Consider the following 19,969-nt stretch of genomic DNA (forward strand, 5'->3'; position numbering starts at 1 on the left):
GAAAAACAAAATGCTTTTTGTTATTGGTTTTTCTCACTACATAATTTGTTTTTGTAGTTTATAAAAATAACAGCCGTCCTTTGTGAATTAAGCAAGTTCGATTTATTCTTTTATTTGCAAAAAAAAATCTTCGCTAAATATTGAGATATTACACGACATCATGACTGGTTATTAATCTCCGCGAAATATATTTTCTTGGACCTCGCCAAATAAATCTTCGCGAAAATTACTCCACTTAAGTTTGACATTTATTTTCGCGAGTTAAAGTACTAGAATACATTTTTAAAATTTACAACAAATTAAAATTTCAGAATCGCAAATCTTCCTCAACAGAGTAAATTCTAACACATGTTTCTGATGTGTGGTTTTATCGATAATTTTCTCTTACTCATTAAAATTGATTGAAAAAATAGATAGTAAACTGACTGTGAAGAATGAACTTTTCACGTCTGGTTTACTTATTGAGCGAAATTATTCCACATTCGTTGGGATCTGTCACGTTCAAAGTATAAAACTGTAAAAAATGAATTCTTAAAAACATTAAAAAATAATCAAACTGAATTTCAAAATTCTATTTATTTACAAATTTTTTATATGAAACAAAACTTATTAACAAAACAAAGAATTTCTCACGTCGCCAGAGCAAAATAGAAGAAGGCTGTGTATTGCTACAACTGGGCACCTACGTTTCTTGGTTTAATCATCTGTGAGTGCAACAAATCGCCCAATGAATCGATCAACGTAACATTTAAATAGTCAGCGGTCGCCTTGACATGCGCAAAACCACCATAACGTCGTGCATCCGCCCAATAGAATTTTAACGAATCGTCGGGTACGGAATGTTTATGTCGTACGTCGTCTTTCACGAAGTTTGCAGCACCGATAACGAAATAATGGACATCCGAGTCTTGCTCCTTAATGTGCTGAAAAAGTAAAAGAGGGGAAACAAAGGTTCAACTTCGCTGATACGAAATTGCAAAGAGATGCAAAACAAATATATATATCCGAAATTTAAAATAGTCGAATTATAATGCAGCATTTAATATCTACCCTGTTTTCAATAGATTTTTTAGACTGGCGAAAGTAAAAAAATGGCAGATAACCCTTTAGAAAAATATTCTGCTCTTTTTTAACATTTCTTTTGGTTTGGTCTGTGATTTTCCAAGTATGTTTCGACCCTGTGCTACCAATACCAGCAAGCTCGTGCGGTGGTTCAAAATACAGTCCAACCATCTTTTTCATTTAAACTAAACTTGCGCCATAAATGTCTAAAGTAACAAAAAAAAAAACATCCACCTGAAGGTTATGGTCGTGACCACATATATACGAGGAGGCTTTATATTTCTCCAGAAGTGGTTTCAATCTATCAACGAGACAATCAGTAGGACCATGCTCAGCGATCGACCAAACAGGGAAGTGGCCACCCACTAACAAATAATCATCTTGTGAGTATTTTAATTGTTCTTCCAGCCACATCCATTGCTTCTCAGCAAACGATTTGTCTTCAGGTCCTAAAATACACACAAACCAATGTACTACAACTCGTAACATCTCGTCTTGTCCGAGGACAAAAAAGATTAATAAAGAAAACATTCAGTGAGAACTTTTATTTATTTATTTCCCCAAATGAATTGTGTAGATGACGTAAGGATATGCAATAAATTTGTACACCTTTCGGTTGTAGTAGTTCATCATCGGAACCAGCATTACCACACAGGACAATAGTATCCAGCAACACTAATTTCAAAGTCTTGTTAGTATCTAGAACAATAACAAAACATAAGGGTATAAAAAAATATATTGGTATTGTTGAGTTACTGTGGATGTCCGCTATTTTTATTACCATAAAACTTGTACGCAAAAATGGAAAGTTAATTTCTTAAGGCCACTCCAAAGTCGATAAACATATAATCACACTTGATTTCGTGTCTATAGCACGATTATAAAATCTTGCAGACAAAATACGGATATATATAGAGATTATAACCTGCATACTGCGACACCTTAATGCCCTGCAAAAACACATGCGTACATGTGGAAAATTAAGTTCAGGTAATGAGTGAGTTACAATTCTGTAATTTAGCGAGTTACGTAAAAAGAAATTGAGGAGTTAAATCTACCATTCAGAACTTGGTTAAATTTTTCCAAAATAACCGAAACATATCTTTATAGAACTTAAAGCGCGGCGATGGATTACGGTTGCTCATTCAAAGCAAAATTCAGTAATACATTAATCATTGATATCTTATATATATTAAGTGAATTTATATAATGTATTTAGTGATAATATATATATGTTCAGTGAATTTATAGATAGTCAGCCATATTCAGTCACATGTTATATTTCTCAGTGGAAGTCTGCCCTTCATCTCTGTCTGGTCAGTAAATTACAAAATTATTAAGGGCAAGGAAACCTAACACAACCAGAAGGCTAATTCAAAAACCTCAGAACTAGCTGGCAAATTTAGTCAATAAACGCATGTTAGAATGACAACTTCCCTTGTACATTTGGTCTTTATAGTTTACAGAAAACCTTTCACATTTCCCACCAGTTCCTAGTGAAAAAATCACTTTTGCACTTTGTAGAGTAATAGATTGAAAACCTTTAACATAATATACCTGCTATAACAAATTTTTGAGAGTGCCAATAGTAAGGATACGTCCAAACGCTTGAGCGGGAGGAGTAGGCAATTTCTGCAGACACGTTACCATGGTGATCATGATTTCCAGCAATTACATACCACGGGACTTGCAATGACTTCTCGTCAAACACTTCAGAATACGTCTCTTTAAAACGTGCATCCTCAACATTTTTCACACCATCGTAATAAAAATTATCACCTGTGAAAAAATGTTTTTTTTTTCAGAAAGCGTAGACGTGGGTGGGGCATGGAAGAAAATCTAATGAAAATATTCTCAAAAATGGGTGGTATATTTTGAAGTGTTGCGCCTTAATTATCTCTCTTTTTACCTCAATAACAACAAATTCTTTGCCAGCAATATGCCTTTTTCAACAGGCCGCGTAAAAAAGTCTGGGACTGGTAACAAAAATGACGTTGCAAAGTGCAGCACTCGGCAAACCGCAGGGTGAAGTATAAATCCTAGAGACCCATTGGGCGAGCTTGGTAAGTAATATGACCAATACGATTGTTTTTAACTTATAGTTACTATAAACACCCAAAATAATTACGACTCAGATTGTCCGCCGAGTGATTGTAAATATTTTCCAGACTTTTCCTCACTCCTGTCGCGATCCCAACAAAATCCCAGAGAAAGTTTTGAAAGTAAATTTATAAACGCATTTATAAAACCAAATGTAAAAAGTAAATGCTTGTTTTACAATAAATAAATTTTTCTCATTCGTCAAAGAAACACGATAAAAAGGCATTTTCTCAAAAGATGAACCAGTCTTCATAAAAAAATTTGGCCTTTTGAAATATTTTTGATACATTGTCACTTCCTCGTTAATAACAAATTCATATTCGCAAAATGTTTACAAAAAAATAAAATTATCTCGACAAAGAAGAACAGGAGCTCATCCTTTCTTTATTTTATTGTGTGTTTGACCTCACATTGAGAATTTGCATATAAATAAGAACAATTCAGGGGGTGATGAAAACCTTTTTTCTCGCTAGAAAAGAAGTGTACCACCAAAACTGATTTTCAAAACTGTGTGCTTATACAAACTAGTATTAAAAATGTGTTCTGGTTTCGTTTAATGTTGGAAATGCTGATGACATCGGTTCACCAGTAGCTCACTCTGACAAAATAATATTTCAATGTTTACCCTCCGTCAAAAATTAGTTTCTTATTCGCGCAAAACTAAAATACAAAACTTGTTCTATGAGTTTTGAAAGAAGATAATCATAGGAGGCGAAGAGAATGAAAATCGAAAAAATTACCGGCTACCGATTACCATGGGCCAGCCAGAGAATCAGGAAAACAGGCTCTCGATTCCTGTCATTTAGAGCACCGGGATTTTTAAAGTGGGGTAGTAGGGATATAAATAACGAATTACATATAGATGTACAAAAAAAAATGTATTCTTTAAAAACAGCCTGTGTCTGGGATGTACAATAAAGAAACTGTTTAACATAACATCTTGGTAACTTTAATGTTTGCTATTGTTTACATGATTGCAAACCTTGTAGGACCATGCATTTCATTACATTCAACTGTTATGGCACCCCGTGTATTCCGAGAGAAAATTGTATAAATACAATTAAACTAGTGGAATTTTTCGCTGTACTGATTTCTGATTTCATCAAAAGCTTCAAAATCGTATCTGTGCGAATTTTCGGCTATAATTCTATTAAACGGCTCAGTGAGAAATATTGCCAAAAACGAGATCCTTCAAGACAATATTGTAGCCATCATCAACAGCTTTTCTTGCATCAAAAATCATTTCTCGATTGTCCAATCAGCAATTTCTCAAGTTGATCTGTAAAAAGTTCCGCTTATGCAACGAGCTTGGATTTATCAGTCGACTTGATGTCACCTAGGAGTAACCGAGATAACAAAATTCAAGCAGACAAGAAGCAAGTTGATTTGCTCTCTTTCTTTATCTGCCATTACAACATTTATCCCCCCTGACTCCAGATTTTGACTTTTGAATTTTTCATTAACCAATGCATAGTAACAGAATCCATTTCTGCTTCAATCATATGAATGTACACATGCAACCCTAATTCCAGTAACTTGTACGTTACATCATATTTCTGGATATGATGCAAAAATATATCCTTCATGCTTTGGTGTTGGAAGAACATACCACGAAGAAAATCCTTCTCATCGGTCGAACCAGTTACATCTGTTCCTATGTATAAAAATGTTTATTATACAATACGATGCAATAATTTTTTGATAACATTTTAATTATCGACGGCTGACACGAACGTAATTTCATACTAAAATATCTTGTAGAAGTCTAACAGCTGACTCTAACTGATTCCTTGTCTGATTCATTTTTCTTTAGCAACAATATTGTTAATCTCTTTCAATAAAACTGGGTGGCCAGATGAAACCATAATCTGCAAAATAGAAACGTTTTTGTTAACATAAAAAATAAATCGTCGTCCCAGTTGCTTTTATAAAATGAGACTTTTTGTAATTCTTTTTTGTTGTCCTTTTCATCAATCTTTGCACATGCTCTTCTTGGTCAGAAGTCATTCTTCTTTCGCGCGGTAACATTGAAACTATTCATAAGAAAACTAAAGAATTATTGTCGGGATAAATATTGAGCATAAATTAGCCGATTCATATTAGTTGTTATTTTGTTATAAATTCTTAAAACCTTACTTTTGATATTTGATGGTTGTGATCGTTTACTATTTTTACATCAAGTTCTTCCACATTTTTTAGTTGCTCAAAGCGTCAAAACAAACGGGCATTTCTGGCGAAGAGTTTTTAAACAAAGATGGTAATAATAATTCCTTTAAGAAATTAAACATTTTATCAAAACGGCGAAAATGAATTCCCGTTTTTTTATATAAGAACCTAGCTTAAAAGAACGTCGACGCTGAGAGTTAGACAAAAATTAAGAACATATCAAAAAACGTACTCAAGCCGAATTCCTTCCTAGATTAAGAACAAAGTATGCAAAAAATAAATACATGCAGACTCAGTTAAAATTAGAGGTTTTTTTATATAAAAAAACGTGTACAGAAAACAAAACGAAGAATTCCTCTTTCTGTTCCTCTCGTTCTAAATAGTTTATCGCAATGTACATAGGCGAAGGATATCTCATAGTACTTTAATTCCGCATTTAAGGTCTTTTTAAGCTTTTTTTGCATGGTCAGTACAATCCTAGAAACTCCTTTCCAAGGCTCAATATAATTACTACTTTGCAAAACCTTTATCTTTTTTTAAGAGCTTCGTAATAACGAAAAGTTTCTCCCACAACAAAATAAAACCATTATGATCATTCTCCCGCCGAAATTATGTTACAGATATTTTTACCTTGAGCATAAGGTTGGGGACAAGCGACATTTTCTCGTATATTTAGCTATGACTGCTGACCAATGATCCGAGAAGAAAGTTTTAAAGATCTTTAGCTGACTAGAGATAGGAAGCCAGGAATGTTTTCACGATTCTTTAGCTGGCACATAATAACTGGTAGCCGTGAATTTTTTCGTGAAGGTGAAAAATTCAGTAAAATTAAAGCGAACATAAATTATACAATGGCCTGGACTTGATGAACCATAAATATAAGCAAATACGAAGAAAACTTTATTATTTAAATTCAAGATATCCGAATGAATTTTTTCTTACTACCATCTCCCAGGAAACAATCTTCAGTAAGGTGTTTCGAGCAGATGTAAAACCCAGAATTCAGGTCCCTTTTCTTCTGATCGCTTGCAACCATTTTCAACGAAGTACGTTGTCCAATTTCTTTCGAAGTTATTTTATTGAAACCGACCTCTTTGTCAAACGAGGAGCGACTTGTACAACCGAAAGCTAAACGACTTGTCATATTTAGCATAAAATAAAATTGAATTGCTGGTATATATAGGATATATTTTATCAAAATTATCAACGATTACAAACACATTCGTAGCTCAAACAAACCAGCCACTACATAAAATTGCGATTTTCTGCACTTTGCAACGTCACAAACCACGTTTGTCCCAGTCCTTTTTTACGGAATTAGGGATAAAGTTGAGAGGTGATAAAGTTCGTATTTATGTCACATCGTAGTCATATCAAACAGTAAGACTACTTGAATTTGTTTTCTTTTATGGTAGTAGTAACAATGTATTAAAAAAAAATTGGTGTTTAGTTTCCCTTTAAAACATGCTTGCAGAGGAAAAATAACAAACCATGAAAACACTTTTTCTTGACTTATACAATATTTTTCTACACAGATGCAATGCACCATGTTAGAGGATTACAGTGAATACTCACCCAGAGCAACAACAAATCTAGCATTTACACGGGCTGCTACATCTGCCATTTGTTTTGAAGTTTTTTCTTCAATTTCTGTTGTGTATGGATAAAGTGGAAGTCCTCCCCAATCTCCCAATACTAAGAAATTCAACTCCGCCATACATAAAGTGATTATGGATACACAAATTGCTGTAAATAACTGATTCATCGTTGCGGAAGGTAATTTTTACAAACTGTAATATCAACATTATTAATTTGTGTAACATCAAGATCAAGATAGTAAATTGTAGTAACTTGTAACATATACCATGCATAAATGTAATGCACAGGCCATGTTAATTGACAGAAGGGTGTACTAATACACAAGATTATGGACTTCAAAAATAAGGCAGTACTTTATTAGCATGCAGCTTAACTATTAACATGTCATAAAAAGTTCTTGTTATAATTGTACTTTTTATAGATATAATTTCAAAAGCCTAACATCAAAGAGATTTATGAAATCAAAAATCGTACTCCGAGTTTTCAGAAAAACGAGAATTAAATATAACGTATAATGTATTTAAAATGTCAACTTCACATTTCAAAAAGTTTCCTTTAGTTACACATACAAATATTATGATCTATTTCCAATAAATACTTTCATAGATTATAGGATCTGTTAATGGAAATAATAAATAAACAAACAATAATAAACCAATAACAAAAGATAAAGAAATGAACTTTGGATACTTGGATGATGGTACCATCTCAAATTGTGGAAAACCCATCAAGTTACAAAAACTATGACATAATATAGGCCCGATTAGATGGCCTGTACGTAAAAATAAAAATGCTGAATACATTCCAAACACAGTAGTGTATAGCATTTGGAATAGCGATGACATAATTACCGGGACCAATTCATGACCAAGTTGTAATTGCTCTATCACATGATGAAAATGTGCAACACCAAAAAAAAGTGGTGCCAAAACAATGGACCAAAATAATCCAAAATTAGGAACCAGAATGGGTAACATACAAGCTCTAAATATAAACTCTTCAGTGAAGGGCGCAACTACATAGGTGCGATAAGCCACAAGGTCGCCTGAATTACAAATCACCATGAAATTTGCTTTAAAATCTGCCAGTCCATCTTCTATCAAATACAGGAAAATTGGGCCCATAAACAAAATTATTGTCAATATAACAGGAAGCAAAATGGCAGGAAAGATTTTATGAAAGCTTACACCAAGCCATTTGATAAACTGAAAACCTTCATTTTCCTTTACTGTGCAGCCCCAAAACAAAAACAAAGGTGCTAACAAACACACTACTGTCACACTTTTAATTCTCTGTCTGATTGTGGCAGGATGGTCACGAGGATAAGGGGATTTTTTAAGGTACAAGCTGCCAACATAAGAAATTGCAAGAATCCCACATTTTAATATTGCAATCCAACTGTCGGTAACTGGAAAGACATATCCAACACTCATTGCTTCAATTGCACTCTGAAAAAAGTAAGTCTAATAAATGACACAACTTGTTATGCTCTACTAAACAACTGGGAAAATCCAAATTGAAAATTATAAAAATTTGATTTAATTTGATTCGATTCTTTGGAGATAAAATGAACCTTTTAGCTTTTCCAAATCAAATCTTTATTTAATTTGTCAAATTTAAAACACTATATGTTCAAAAGTAATGGGGGATACACAATCCATTTATTCAATTTATTGAATTCAATAAATTTAATTGTGTGAATCTAAAAATTTAAACCTCTCTGATTTGACAATTTGGGGGTGGAGTTAGCTATGGTGTACTGGTGTATGTAGATACACCAGTAAAAAATTAGTTAAAAAAGGTAAAGCGATCTCTGCAACTGTTTTTTCTTTTCTAAATTTTACACCCAAAGTCTGAAGAAACTTGGATAACACCTGTGCATGGCATAGAAAACTGGTTTTTGAGTCTTGTTGCTGTCAAAAATACAAATTACTGCTCTTTCCTCGTAAAATATTCAAAAGTAGGTATCAGTGTCAGTTTTACTATTTCACCAGTTCTGCTGGTGTAAGCTGCCCATTTGGTTGTGCAAGAATTTCTCTGGTGTATCTCACGGGTAAAGAAATTAAACTAAGCAGCAGAACAATGCAAAAATAACATTTAGGTGAGCAGCGTGTAGACTGTAAAATAAAATAACTCTGGTGACTCTGGTAAAGAAGAGCTTAATCTTCGTAAAGCTTCATAATGTCTTGGCAAACTTTTGAACTTGATAGGAATAAGTTTGTTTACATTACTTTGCAATATTTTTATATTTTGTTGTTGAGTTGTAATGGATATTCCCATAATCATAAGTATGATATTACAACATTTTATGAATACTACGATAGGGACATGTATCTAGTTATCAAAGTGTTGATTTTGGAAGTAAAAGAGACAACAAAAGAAATAATAAACACAGATAAAATTGAACTGAGAAAAGCAAGTTTAAGTCTATTTTGTGGCAACTTTAGCAATCTACAATCCCAGGTTGTTACATTTTTCATTAGCTTTTTTTTAGTGTTTATAACTACTACTCACAAAATTTCTTACATTTCTTTGGGAAAAAGTTTTAAAATCTTGACATTTTAAATAGGCAGAAGGCTTAAAATCTTTGTTGAGTTTTTAACATCTTCCATGCCAGAATGGGTTAAGTAAATTATTTGTTTTTGCTTTAAATTCTCCAAAAAACAATGCCATAGCAGAATTAACTGTGACTAATTTAATAAACAGCGCTTGTTTTTTTTATCACCAATTTTACATTTATGCACAGGACTGCAAACACTTGGTAGTGTACATTAAAAAATGTATGGACATTAAAAACTAATTTGACACACAATTAAATTTGTCAAATTTGACAAAATGGATTGCATATCACCAGATTAATAGGTAGCGTTTACTGTGCAAATTACATGAACATCTGTATTATGTTTATTTTCGTTTTTTATTTAGGATATTATAGCTAATTGTAAAATGACCGCACTGCAACAGCAGCAGTTCTAATGAAACAAGTAAATAGCGCTAGCAAGTATACTGTCCTTATTACGTGATTATCTCAACAAATGGCTTTGGGGGCGATATGAAAACTTTATTCGCTACATAACTTTATGGTTTTAATTACATGCCATCCCTTAGAACAAACAGGGCGAGTAAAAATTGAATCTAGTAAGAAACAAATTTGCTGAATTACATCTCAATTCCGTGATGAGTTGACTTTAATACACCTTTTCAGAATTAGCAGAACTATAATTTTTAGTTTCCCCAAGTGGTAAAGTTGCACTTTGAATCCTCTGCTTCCTGGGGGAGGGGGTGGGTGACTAACCATTTAAAAAGTACTAAAAGGGAGAGACTTTTGAGAGATTCATCCCCTACCTTGGCATTTTTTTTGTTAACATTTGTTTGAGACCTTGGACACCTTGGATTTGTCATGTATTTAAAAATTAAATATATAATTTTGCTACAAAACCTGAGAGGCTTAAAATATAATGCTGATATGTAAAAATAAGCATAAACATCTCAAGGTAAACTGTAAATCTCTTATAAGGAGCGTTCGTTCCACTTGTAGGAAAATTAAATATGGCTGTATTCAATGAATGATTACAAAGACATAGATTAAATGCTGTAACTATACACAAAAATTTTCTCATTGGTAGGCAACCCTAGCTGTCTATTCTGTGAATTACACAAATTTATATCCTATACCATTTAAGTCTAAGGATATCATGCCATTTAGTGTTGTCATAGTCATAAGAAAAATGAGTGCCTTTGTTGAGGAACAAAGACAGGACGCGTATGGTGAAGAACAGCCTTTTTTTCTTATGGTGTTACTATCAAACATAGGGAAATAACAAGAGAAGCTAAGTCGCATAATTTAAAGGTTCAGTTATTTAAAAACTAAAAAAGCTTACAGCTCGACTCTAGGCAAATCAGGTAACAACACCCACAAGTCAAGCATTAGAAGGATGCACCCGCTCACGTCGTGCTATTCAGGTCCAATCTTGAAAACGAAAGCAAAAGCGTTTGACACAAAATACGGACCAGATTGAACGTCACGAAAAAATCTTTATTTAATAGTGGTACATAATCCGCGAAAATAGACTGCTTTTTGTCTTAAGAAAAAGGCCAAAGAGAAATGACAGTATTGTGCCTGATTCCAGTTTCCAATGCAACAAAAATAGATATTTTTGAAAAAAAAGACGTCTGGCAATGTGGGGAATTTGTAATCAAACAAAAGATCTTCTGTTAATTACTAAGGAGATAAATGGGCGACAAAAAATTAATGCTTATTAACTGTGTTTTAATGGCGTAAAATATTCTCCATCATAGAAAGCCACAACCGCTGCCGACCGAAACTTTGAAGTTGTAATGGGAGTTGGAGCTGAAAGATAATGCAAACGATGTTGGTTAATAATGATACTGGCCAGCTAAACTAAAGATTTATTCATGAGAAATATTAGCCAGATTTTTCTATAGCTAATAAACATGGGGTCTTGTTGTAGTAAAGATAAGGCGGAAAGTACTGAGGCGAAAGGCAACAGCTTTCAGTTAACGACAACAACAGCCCCAGTGTCTCCTTTTAATCAAACACAACCACAAAATTTTAACACTTCCATAATCTCCTCTGGTCCAAGCCAGTTAAATAGCTCGGTAGTAAAACCTAATTCTCAGGGTGCAACTGTTTTTGTTGCTCTATATGATTATGAGGCTAGAATTAGTGAAGACCTAAGCTTTAAAAAATCAGAAAGGTTACATATCATAGATACTGCAGATGGAGATTGGTGGTATGCGGAGTCTTTAAGCACTGGCCAAAGAGGATACATACCCAGCACATATGTAGCACCAGAGAAAAGTTATGAAGCTGAAGAGTAAGCTTTAGTTTTTTTTTATTTCTTCTTACTGTTTATCATCAGGGATATTCCTAAATGAGAGCAATCAGCTATGGTTAGTAGGCCACCATTAAAAAGGTGTTATGTTTGTGTTCTCCCAACCTATGTAATAATTCAATCTTGGTGTCATATTTTCCTTTGGTAATGCTAATTGTAATATTATTTCATCTGGTCAACCACAGCCATCAGATGTCTTTTTTGCTTCTTCAACAATCAGTTTACAATGCTCCCAAACTCTCTCCCTTTGTTATTTCCTGCAATGATTGTGCAGTTTTCAAATTTTAAACATGAAAAAGCTCTGGGATAAAGTGGTGGTACTTTGTTATATGGTTTTGGAAACAAATTTACTTGATAATTGGAAAACCCTGGCGAAAAATCCAACCAACTGACCCATTTATGCAATGTTTTGAGGATGTGAACATATAAGATATTTTTTATGGTGGCCATAACCAAAATATGTATGCAGGGTTACAGCAATTATCAGTTACCCTTGTTGTTTATTTCTTGATTATCCCTTAGTTGTTTATGTGAATGGACAAACCCAGCCAAATGCACCAGAGTCTTTTATCTTGTGTACTTATGGCAACATTTCATTATATGACTTTTGTTATGACTTTTCCATTGTAGTTAATTATCCATCTTTTTTTTGCACTCCTATTAAGTAGATTTTTTATTGCAAGACATAGTTGCAACATAAACCTTTTAAGATACAATCAAGGTCAAATTAGAATATATTTTAGCCAATAATGTTTTTACATAGGTTTAGAAATGCTCAAAGCTAGAGTTAAGCTTTTATTAATAGTGTATTTTTACCTTGGTCTGATGATCTGCAAGGTTAAAATTAAAATAAAAACCAAATAATGCACCAGACTCCTGTAAAACCCCAGAATTCAGTGCATTTATCAGGGCTCTGTTTTGCCTTGTATTTTTTGCATGTAAAATATTTTTCTTAAGTATGCATTCTATTTTTTTGTGTATGTTTGTCACAACAAACTTTCCATACAAATTTTTGTCAGTAACTTAAATATCAACACCAACATTAAATAATTTTAGTTTTAATTCTGAATAGTTTGAGGCAATTCTGTAAACAAGTATGTTTTTTGTAAACAAAATCAATTTAAGAGGCAGTCAAATTTTGGTTTGAATTAGCTCCTACTTTTTGTGTTGCAGATTTCCTCAAGTCAATCAAACTTTTTGAAATTTGCAATTGAGCTCCTTTTGTTTATTATTCTTTTGATAAATTGACACATTTTAAGCAATATACTCAAAGCTCTTTAATAACAAAATCATTTATTCTCATTTTAGATGGTATTTTGGTGATATCAAACGAGCTGAGGCAGAAAAAAGATTAATGGTTAGAGGTATTAACTCTGGCACATTTTTGCTGAGAAAGGCAGAATCAGCTCCTGGAAACTTTTCCCTTAGTGTCAGAGATGGTGATTCAGTAAAGCATTACCGTATTCGAAAATTAGACACAGGAGGTTATTTTATAACTAGTAGAGCACCTTTTGCAAGCTTGCATGAATTGGTTCATCATTATTCACGAGATGCAGATGGTTTAGTTTGTTCTTTAACAGTGCCTTGCCCAAGTGATAAACCAATAACAAATGGTTTAGCCAAGGATGCTTGGGAAATTGATCGAGAGTCTCTTCGTTTAACAAAAAAATTAGGAGCAGGCCAATTTGGAGAGGTCTGGGCTGGTGTTTGGAATAATACAACACATGTTGCTGTAAAGACGCTAAAGAATGGAACCATGTCACCTCAAAGTTTCTTAGAGGAAGCAACAATAATGAAAAACTTGCGACATAAACATTTAGTACAGGTTAGTCATTTATTTTATTTTGTTTTTTCATGGAATTTAATTTGTGCATTTATTTTCAAAAATTTGGTCCCTAAAGGAATATTATTGTTCGGTCCCATTCCATACACATTACTCTAACCTCGCACAGTAAATACTAAAAAAAGTAAATTGACATTGACTATTGTGACAACTTGCCCATTAATAATGAATCCATTATCAAAGACTAATGTAAAATTTAGTGTTTCTTTACTAATTATCATGCTCGCCCATCATCATTTCATCTTTCATTATTTTTAGCTTTATGCCATTTGCTCTGATCGTGAACCCATTTACATTGTTACGGAATACATGTCTGGTGGTTCTTTGTTGGATTATTTAACACGAGGTGATGGTGGTAATTTGTTGTTACCCACATTGATTGATATGTCTGCACAAGTGGCAGCAGGTATGGCATATCTTGAAGAACAAGGATATATTCACCGTGATCTTGCTGCAAGAAATATCCTTGTGGGAGAAAACTACATTTGCAAAGTTGCAGATTTTGGATTGGCACGTTTAATTGAAGATACTGAATACACTGCTCATGAGGGTGCTAAATTTCCAATCAAATGGACAGCACCTGAAGCAGCACTATATAACAGATTCACTATCAAATCTGATGTTTGGTCATTTGGTGTATTGTTGACAGAGATTGTGACCAAAGGAAGAATTCCTTATCCTGGAATGACGAATGCAGAGACAATAGCTCAAGTAGAAAGAGGATATAGAATGCCCATTCCACCTGGTTGTCCTGAACCCTTGTACCAAATTATGCTACAATGTTGGAATAAGAACTCCGAAGCAAGACCCACATTTGATTACTTGCAGGCTACATTAGAAGACTATTTTGTTTCAACAGAACATAGTTATCATGACTTTCCAAAATAAAATCACATAAAACATGATAGAAATATAATGTTGACATTTTTGTTTCCTAAAATATAGTAAGCCTGTAAGGCTTTAGTATTCTGTATAAGCTAATGCACATAATAATTGCGATAGAGGGCAGTACAAGCTAAGGGAGTCACTTCTACAACATGAAGGAGGAGTCCCTTCCACACTGTATTATAATGAACACATTTATTTAGAATTATTTTCTAACATGATTTTCTATGTATATGTTTCAATGAACTAGTTTTTTATATAATAACTTTTAAGTTTCTGTATAATTATGTACATTTAACTTGAGCATGCTATGATATCAAACATATGTGCATTCTTAACAAACCATTTGGAGAATTTTTCAAGGTTGTATCTGTGAACAAACACCTATCTTTCTTAACAGTGGTTGAAAATTTTTCATGCTGCTTGATGTGTAATAAAACCAGATATAATTTTTCTCCATAATTAATGATAACAATTCCAGCATAATTTAAAGAAATTTGTTTTTATTTTGTTGTAAAGTTGATTAGTTTGGTACACCGTGGATTAATACTAATTTTCGATCATGTTTTAAAAATCTTTTAAATTCTCGAAATATTTTTGATTATTTATTTTTGTTGAAGAGCATGTACTGTGTGATTTTGATTTTATCCTCACCGTACCCTAAGAAGGGTTAGGGAAACTAGATTTTACAGATAGATCCATTAAATCAAATACAATTATTTTTATATGATCACCTTAATTGTTCTTGGTTAAAATGATAATTTTATAAGAATTAGAGCTTATTTTTTTTGGTCTGTATAAAAGAATTTTCTAAAACTTTCTACAGGACCCTTGCATTTAAAGATATTTTTAAAGTGTGGATTTTTTTATTTTGAAGTGAAGTGTATGCGTTTACTCTTTTCCTGATTGGTCGAATTTACTATAAGTTGGCCCAATCCTTTGTGCGTTTTAGTAATGGTAGTTTTTAGTCTGCAATATATATAGTTCTATAGATAACTGGAAAGTAAATTATAGTTTTTTTCACTATCAAACATTTTTGTCTGTTCATAAACAATACAGTTACACATATGTTCATGTAATTACTTTGTTTCTGAGCATTAAAATAAAATTTTATGAAATATTTTTTATTTGTATATTTAATCCCTTTCCTTATAATTAGTAAATTGGTGTTTACACTTTTTAACCTGAGAACTATACCTATGTTTTAAACTTTTATCAGAAATTAAAATCTGTTGTTTTTCATTTGTTGATATAAGATTAGTACTACTCATTTAGATGTTTGTTTTAATTAGTATGCATTTTACATCATTGTTGTCATCCTCATCATCCTTATCATCATCATCAATTGCATTCTGATTCTTGTATTTATTTTGTTGTAGTTGTTTGCAGTTTGTTCTGATCGGGAACCAATTTATTTGGTAACAGAGTTGATGTCAAATGGAAGTTTGCTGGATTATCTTACAAAGGGAGAAGGTTATTTTTTTCTTACAGTCCTTACAAAGGTTTGTTTTACAATGCCTACCTGAAACAACATATTTTAAAGCATTTTAAGATTTTTCTAATTTTTTGATTTTCTCAATCAAAATCTTGAATGTACAAGAAACTTGCAGGTTAAGAACAGAATCTTTTATGAAATAGTAACTGTTTATACTGCAATAAAAAATTTTGTTTCGAAATTTTGGTTAAGCATATAGGGTATATACAGGCTTACCCAGAGAATTTTTTTATTGCAAATCAAATTGCAGATCCTGAGTTATTATAAAAAAATTTATGTTTACCAATTCACCTTTACATTAATAAAGCTTGAATGTACATCCCTTAACAGGCCTAAAATTACTGATAACAGAACATGTCAAAATTTGCTATTACTTAAATATGACATCATAATTTATCCAGCATAATTAAATCCTAAATTCTTTAAATGTGAATATCTTAAGAACGAAAAAAACTTTTTAAATAATTTAAAAAGACTTGTTAACCACCTTTTAAAGCTCTATAATAATGTTCGACATTATTTTATACCTTGGGTTCCCTTTAAAAAATCCTGCGTTAAGAATAATATGTTGTAGAGCTTGAAAAGTCTTGTTTTGTAGAAAACTTTTTCCTCGTTCAAGTTATTTGCATTTTAGCATTTAATTACCGCCTAAGTTATGTTATATTTTAACAACAACAAACTTTGTTATCAATATTTTCAAACTTTTCCAGGAATGTTCCTTATTATCAATTTATTAATATATAAACATTATATAATAAAATTTATATGAAAATATGCTAAGGTGCTGCTACTACTGTGCTCATTCCAAACCCCTTAAATGTTTTGTAAAGAATGTTGTTGGGAGAGATCAATATAACAATAAGAAAAATAGTAGTTTGCGTGCACATAATTTCATCTTTAATTGTTATTGTTAGGAGCTTTTGCAGATTTTCCTGTTTTGATTGACATGGCAGCACAAGTAGCATGTGGCATGGCATATCTTGAACAACAAGGTTATATCCATCGTGATTTAGCTGCAAGAAACGTTTTAGTTGGCGAAGCACACTTGTGCAAGATTGCAGATTTTGGGTTGGCGAGACTAATTGAAGACGACGAGTATACAGCACATGAAGGTACTGTATGTTACTTATTTTTATAACAAATAGCCATTAGACTAGAAAATATATCATAAGATCTCAATATGTGTTAAAAATACATTTTATAAACGTAGGATATAAAATAATACAATTTTTTAGTTAGGATTGGCTTTTTTTTTAATTATGCTGCATTAATTATTGCTACACATTTTTTCATAGTAGATTTGGTTATTTTTAGTGCTTGTCTGTCGATGCAAAAAATCTGACCAATTCATAAATAAAACAATCTGGTGGGTGAGCGAGCTTGTGGGGATTTAATCATCGAACTGTATTAAATAATTAGCAACCATTGATGTTATTCTGATGAACATTGTTAAGTAACTAAACTGATAAGTGATTGCTATTAACTTCATAAGAAACTGTTGTCGGTGGTTTACTAACACATCTGAAACACAGCTCAAGAATTATTAATCATAGTTTAAATTGCATTGTATGTCCTGTACTTTATTTCGTAATTAGGTGCGCGGTTTCCAATCAAATGGACAGCTCCGGAGGCTGCACTAAAAAGTGTCTTTACAATCAAATCTGATGTTTGGTCTTATGGTGTATTTTTGTCAGAAGTCATAACGAAAGGTAAGATTCTGTTTGCTAATGGCAAATAGTGAGACAAGATGGCAAATTTCAAGGTTTAATGCCACAAGAAAATTGGATATTCCTACAAGGTTCACACAGTTTTAACTTAACAAATTTCATCTAAACTCTTAAAATGTGCTAATTGTTGTTGACGTCAGTATAGCTGTTTTTGTCGTGCTCCGGGGTCTCTGTGAGTTCTGGCGTGAATTTTCCCGCCTGGTAGACGTGTTAGAAAGTGCGACTTGCGCATTTGCATCTACAAGAGTAGCTTTTCCGCAATTTGCGACACGATCCTTTTTGCTAACTTCATAAAAAACGCCAAAAAGTTAATTGTCTTAATATTTTGTGTTGGATTGTGGTTTTTCTATTCATTTTTATTACCTCACTGCATAAAAGAACGATGGTGGAGATAACATTCAATCAACCTAATAACCTGTCCTTTATAGATTTTATAGTGATACTTTTAAACCGATAGCAGAAGTATTTACCGATTGTTTTGTCTCCTGTTCAGACACAAGCCTTTGTGACTTCTAACATTTGTATTTTAGGTCGAATTCCATACCCCGGGATGTCGAACCCTCAAGTATTAGCGGAGGTAGACAGAGGTTATAGGATGCCCAAACCTCAGCAGTGTCCACAACCTTTATATGAAATTATGTTGAAGTGTTGGCATAAAGAGCCTGGTTCACGACCAACATTTGAATATCTATATAATACATTGGATGATTACTTTATATCTAGTGAACCGCAATACGAAGAAGAAGAGAATAATAGATGATTTCTTGAACGAATAAAGTTGTATTGACAAAAGACGAAATCAAGCTTTTTGGAATAGAATAAGTAATATATACCTGAATAGTACAGGCTGATTTGATCACCAAACTTTTAGTCATTCATGTTTAGGGATGGCGAAGGGTTAAAATCAAAACCTTGATTTAACGTTTAGCATAAAATTTGCGCCATGTAGTTTTTGTGCTTTTGTGTGATACTTAGTAGGCACATGATTGCCTGTTTGTGAAAAAGGGCATTGGACTGTGGTTGTTTCTAAAAATTTTTTTACATCCAGATGATAAGAGGGAAGAGTCTAATATAAATAGATTTATTTATTTGTCTCAGTCAGATTTTAAAATTTCAGATAAAGTTAAAATTACCCAAAAATTTCCCTTATAAATATATGATTTTAAGAACAAATTTTATCGTACTTAATGGTTGTAATTTTACATTTATTATTTCGCAACATTTTTGAATTAAAATGAGCGTTTCGTAATGTTACTTGCACTGGCAGACACTTTTGCGTTTTTGCTCTTTTTTAACATTTGGTCTTTTCATTCTTCCGTTGGTGTTATGAACATTTCTCGGATATCCCTATTCCTTAAAAAAGTATTCGATGCAGACTTTTGATTACTAACAAGAAGCCCTGCGGCTTAAAGATTTCCGCCATTAGCAATAATCCGAACTTTGAAGAGGACTGAGTAATATGGGGGAACAAAATCATTCAATATTCTAAAATTTTAAATTTTAATTTTTGATTATTATTGAAACTGTAAATCATAGCTAACTTAACTTACATAAACTTCATTTCTCTATATGAACAGTTTTAAAAGAGAAAAAATAAACCTGAAAGTTGATGAACAATAAATTTTTTACATAATCAGTTACGAAAGGTAACTTTATGTTATGACGCACTTGTCACGATTTTATAGGTATAATACATTATCTTTCACCAAAAACTTTCAAATAGCATATAAACTTCAAAATAAAGTATTGTTCATTGGATAATAAAACAATCTGTTGCACTGTTAGGATTCTTATTGGCTTAAAACTCATTTTAGCCTCGTTCTCAGAAAAAAATCTTTTAGCCTGGATAAGTTTCGGGCCTAGCTGCGCTGTCTCTATCGATATATCTCTCTATCTCCTCAGGCGATTTTAAAGATTCCGCCTTTGCTGGCGGAAATCAATAAGAAATAATTATCTCCACAACGTTTGGCAAAGTACATAGGTCTAACGCATGTTGAATTTGTTATCTCCTATATATTCGAAAATAATACGTGGACGACTGACCCTTTATATTACCAGAAAACTGATGTTAGGATAACTTGAATTATGAAGAAGCAGCGAATGAATTATATTAACGAACAGAAGATATGAATACTACTGACGTACGTTAAACTAACCCTAACGCACAGCCTGTACGTTATTCAACGTTATTCCCCTTTGTCAATTTCGCCAAAAAGAGTTATTTCCAAAATTATTG

General features: G+C 32.7%; 4 protein-coding genes across 5 annotated transcripts; 2 read left to right on the top strand and 2 right to left on the bottom strand.

Annotated features, from left to right (window-relative positions):
* Positions 1 to 102: 102 nt before the first annotated feature.
* LOC130653754 (tartrate-resistant acid phosphatase type 5-like) lies at positions 103 to 7,243 on the bottom strand. Its single transcript, XM_057456271.1, has 5 exons — positions 6,904 to 7,243; positions 2,620 to 2,841; positions 1,672 to 1,761; positions 1,297 to 1,511; positions 103 to 923 (listed from the first exon to the last, which is right to left on the bottom strand). The coding sequence occupies exons 1-5, from the start codon at positions 7,091 to 7,093 to the stop codon at positions 669 to 671; spliced, it is 972 nt and encodes a 323-aa protein (XP_057312254.1). The 5' UTR covers positions 7,094 to 7,243; the 3' UTR covers positions 103 to 668.
* A 182-nt stretch (positions 7,244 to 7,425) lies between these two features.
* Positions 7,426 to 11,007, bottom strand: LOC130653756 (CAAX prenyl protease 2-like). The gene is made up of 2 exons (XM_057456273.1): positions 10,809 to 11,007; positions 7,426 to 8,375 (listed from the first exon to the last, which is right to left on the bottom strand). Exon 2 carries the CDS (start codon positions 8,358 to 8,360, stop codon positions 7,509 to 7,511), a length of 852 nt encoding a protein of 283 aa, XP_057312256.1. The 5' UTR covers positions 8,361 to 8,375; positions 10,809 to 11,007; the 3' UTR covers positions 7,426 to 7,508.
* A 218-nt stretch (positions 11,008 to 11,225) lies between these two features.
* LOC130653748 (tyrosine-protein kinase STK-like) lies at positions 11,226 to 15,633 on the top strand. Its single transcript, XM_057456265.1, has 3 exons — positions 11,226 to 11,765; positions 13,092 to 13,608; positions 13,885 to 15,633. The coding sequence occupies exons 1-3, from the start codon at positions 11,383 to 11,385 to the stop codon at positions 14,512 to 14,514; spliced, it is 1,530 nt and encodes a 509-aa protein (XP_057312248.1). The 5' UTR covers positions 11,226 to 11,382; the 3' UTR covers positions 14,515 to 15,633.
* A 143-nt stretch (positions 15,634 to 15,776) lies between these two features.
* On the top strand, positions 15,777 to 18,971 carry LOC130653759 (tyrosine-protein kinase STK-like). Of its 2 annotated transcripts, none has more exons than XM_057456277.1 (4): positions 15,777 to 16,013; positions 16,921 to 17,118; positions 17,602 to 17,715; positions 18,264 to 18,971. In XM_057456277.1, exons 2-4 carry the CDS (start codon positions 16,953 to 16,955, stop codon positions 18,491 to 18,493), a joined length of 510 nt encoding a protein of 169 aa, XP_057312260.1. In that variant the 5' UTR covers positions 15,777 to 16,013; positions 16,921 to 16,952; the 3' UTR covers positions 18,494 to 18,971. The 2 variants fall into 2 exon arrangements, with proteins under 2 accessions (XP_057312260.1, XP_057312259.1); XM_057456276.1 differs by having other exon boundaries at positions 15,777 to 15,984.
* Positions 18,972 to 19,969: the final 998 nt, after the last annotated feature.

Source organism: Hydractinia symbiolongicarpus, chromosome 8 (assembly GCF_029227915.1).
Source record: "Hydractinia symbiolongicarpus strain clone_291-10 chromosome 8, HSymV2.1, whole genome shotgun sequence".
Lineage (NCBI taxonomy): Eukaryota > Metazoa > Cnidaria > Hydrozoa > Anthoathecata > Hydractiniidae > Hydractinia > Hydractinia symbiolongicarpus.

Excerpts from the sequence above, each read along its gene's own strand:
- LOC130653754 (XM_057456271.1), bottom strand. The coding sequence starts at position 7,093 with ATGAATCAGTTATTTACAGCAATTTGTGTATCCATAATCACTTTATGT. Across the intron at positions 2,842-6,903 it reads TAGATTTGTTGTTGCTCTGG|GTGATAATTTTTATTACGAT; the intron begins GTGAGTATTCAC and ends ATTTTTTCACAG. Across the intron at positions 1,512-1,671 it reads TGAACTACTACAACCGAAAG|GACCTGAAGACAAATCGTTT; the intron begins GTGTACAAATTT and ends TGTGTATTTTAG.
- LOC130653756 (XM_057456273.1), bottom strand. The coding sequence starts at position 8,360 with ATGAGTGTTGGATATGTCTTTCCAGTTACCGACAGTTGGATTGCAATA.
- LOC130653748 (XM_057456265.1), top strand. The coding sequence starts at position 11,383 with ATGGGGTCTTGTTGTAGTAAAGATAAGGCGGAAAGTACTGAGGCGAAA. Across the intron at positions 11,766-13,091 it reads AAAAGTTATGAAGCTGAAGA|ATGGTATTTTGGTGATATCA; the intron begins GTAAGCTTTAGT and ends TTCTCATTTTAG. Across the intron at positions 13,609-13,884 it reads GACATAAACATTTAGTACAG|CTTTATGCCATTTGCTCTGA; the intron begins GTTAGTCATTTA and ends CATTATTTTTAG.
- LOC130653759 (XM_057456276.1), top strand. The coding sequence starts at position 15,942 with ATGTCAAATGGAAGTTTGCTGGATTATCTTACAAAGGGAGAAG. Across the intron at positions 15,985-16,920 it reads TTATCTTACAAAGGGAGAAG|GAGCTTTTGCAGATTTTCCT; the intron begins GTTATTTTTTTC and ends TGTTATTGTTAG. Across the intron at positions 17,716-18,263 it reads GTCAGAAGTCATAACGAAAG|GTCGAATTCCATACCCCGGG; the intron begins GTAAGATTCTGT and ends TTTGTATTTTAG.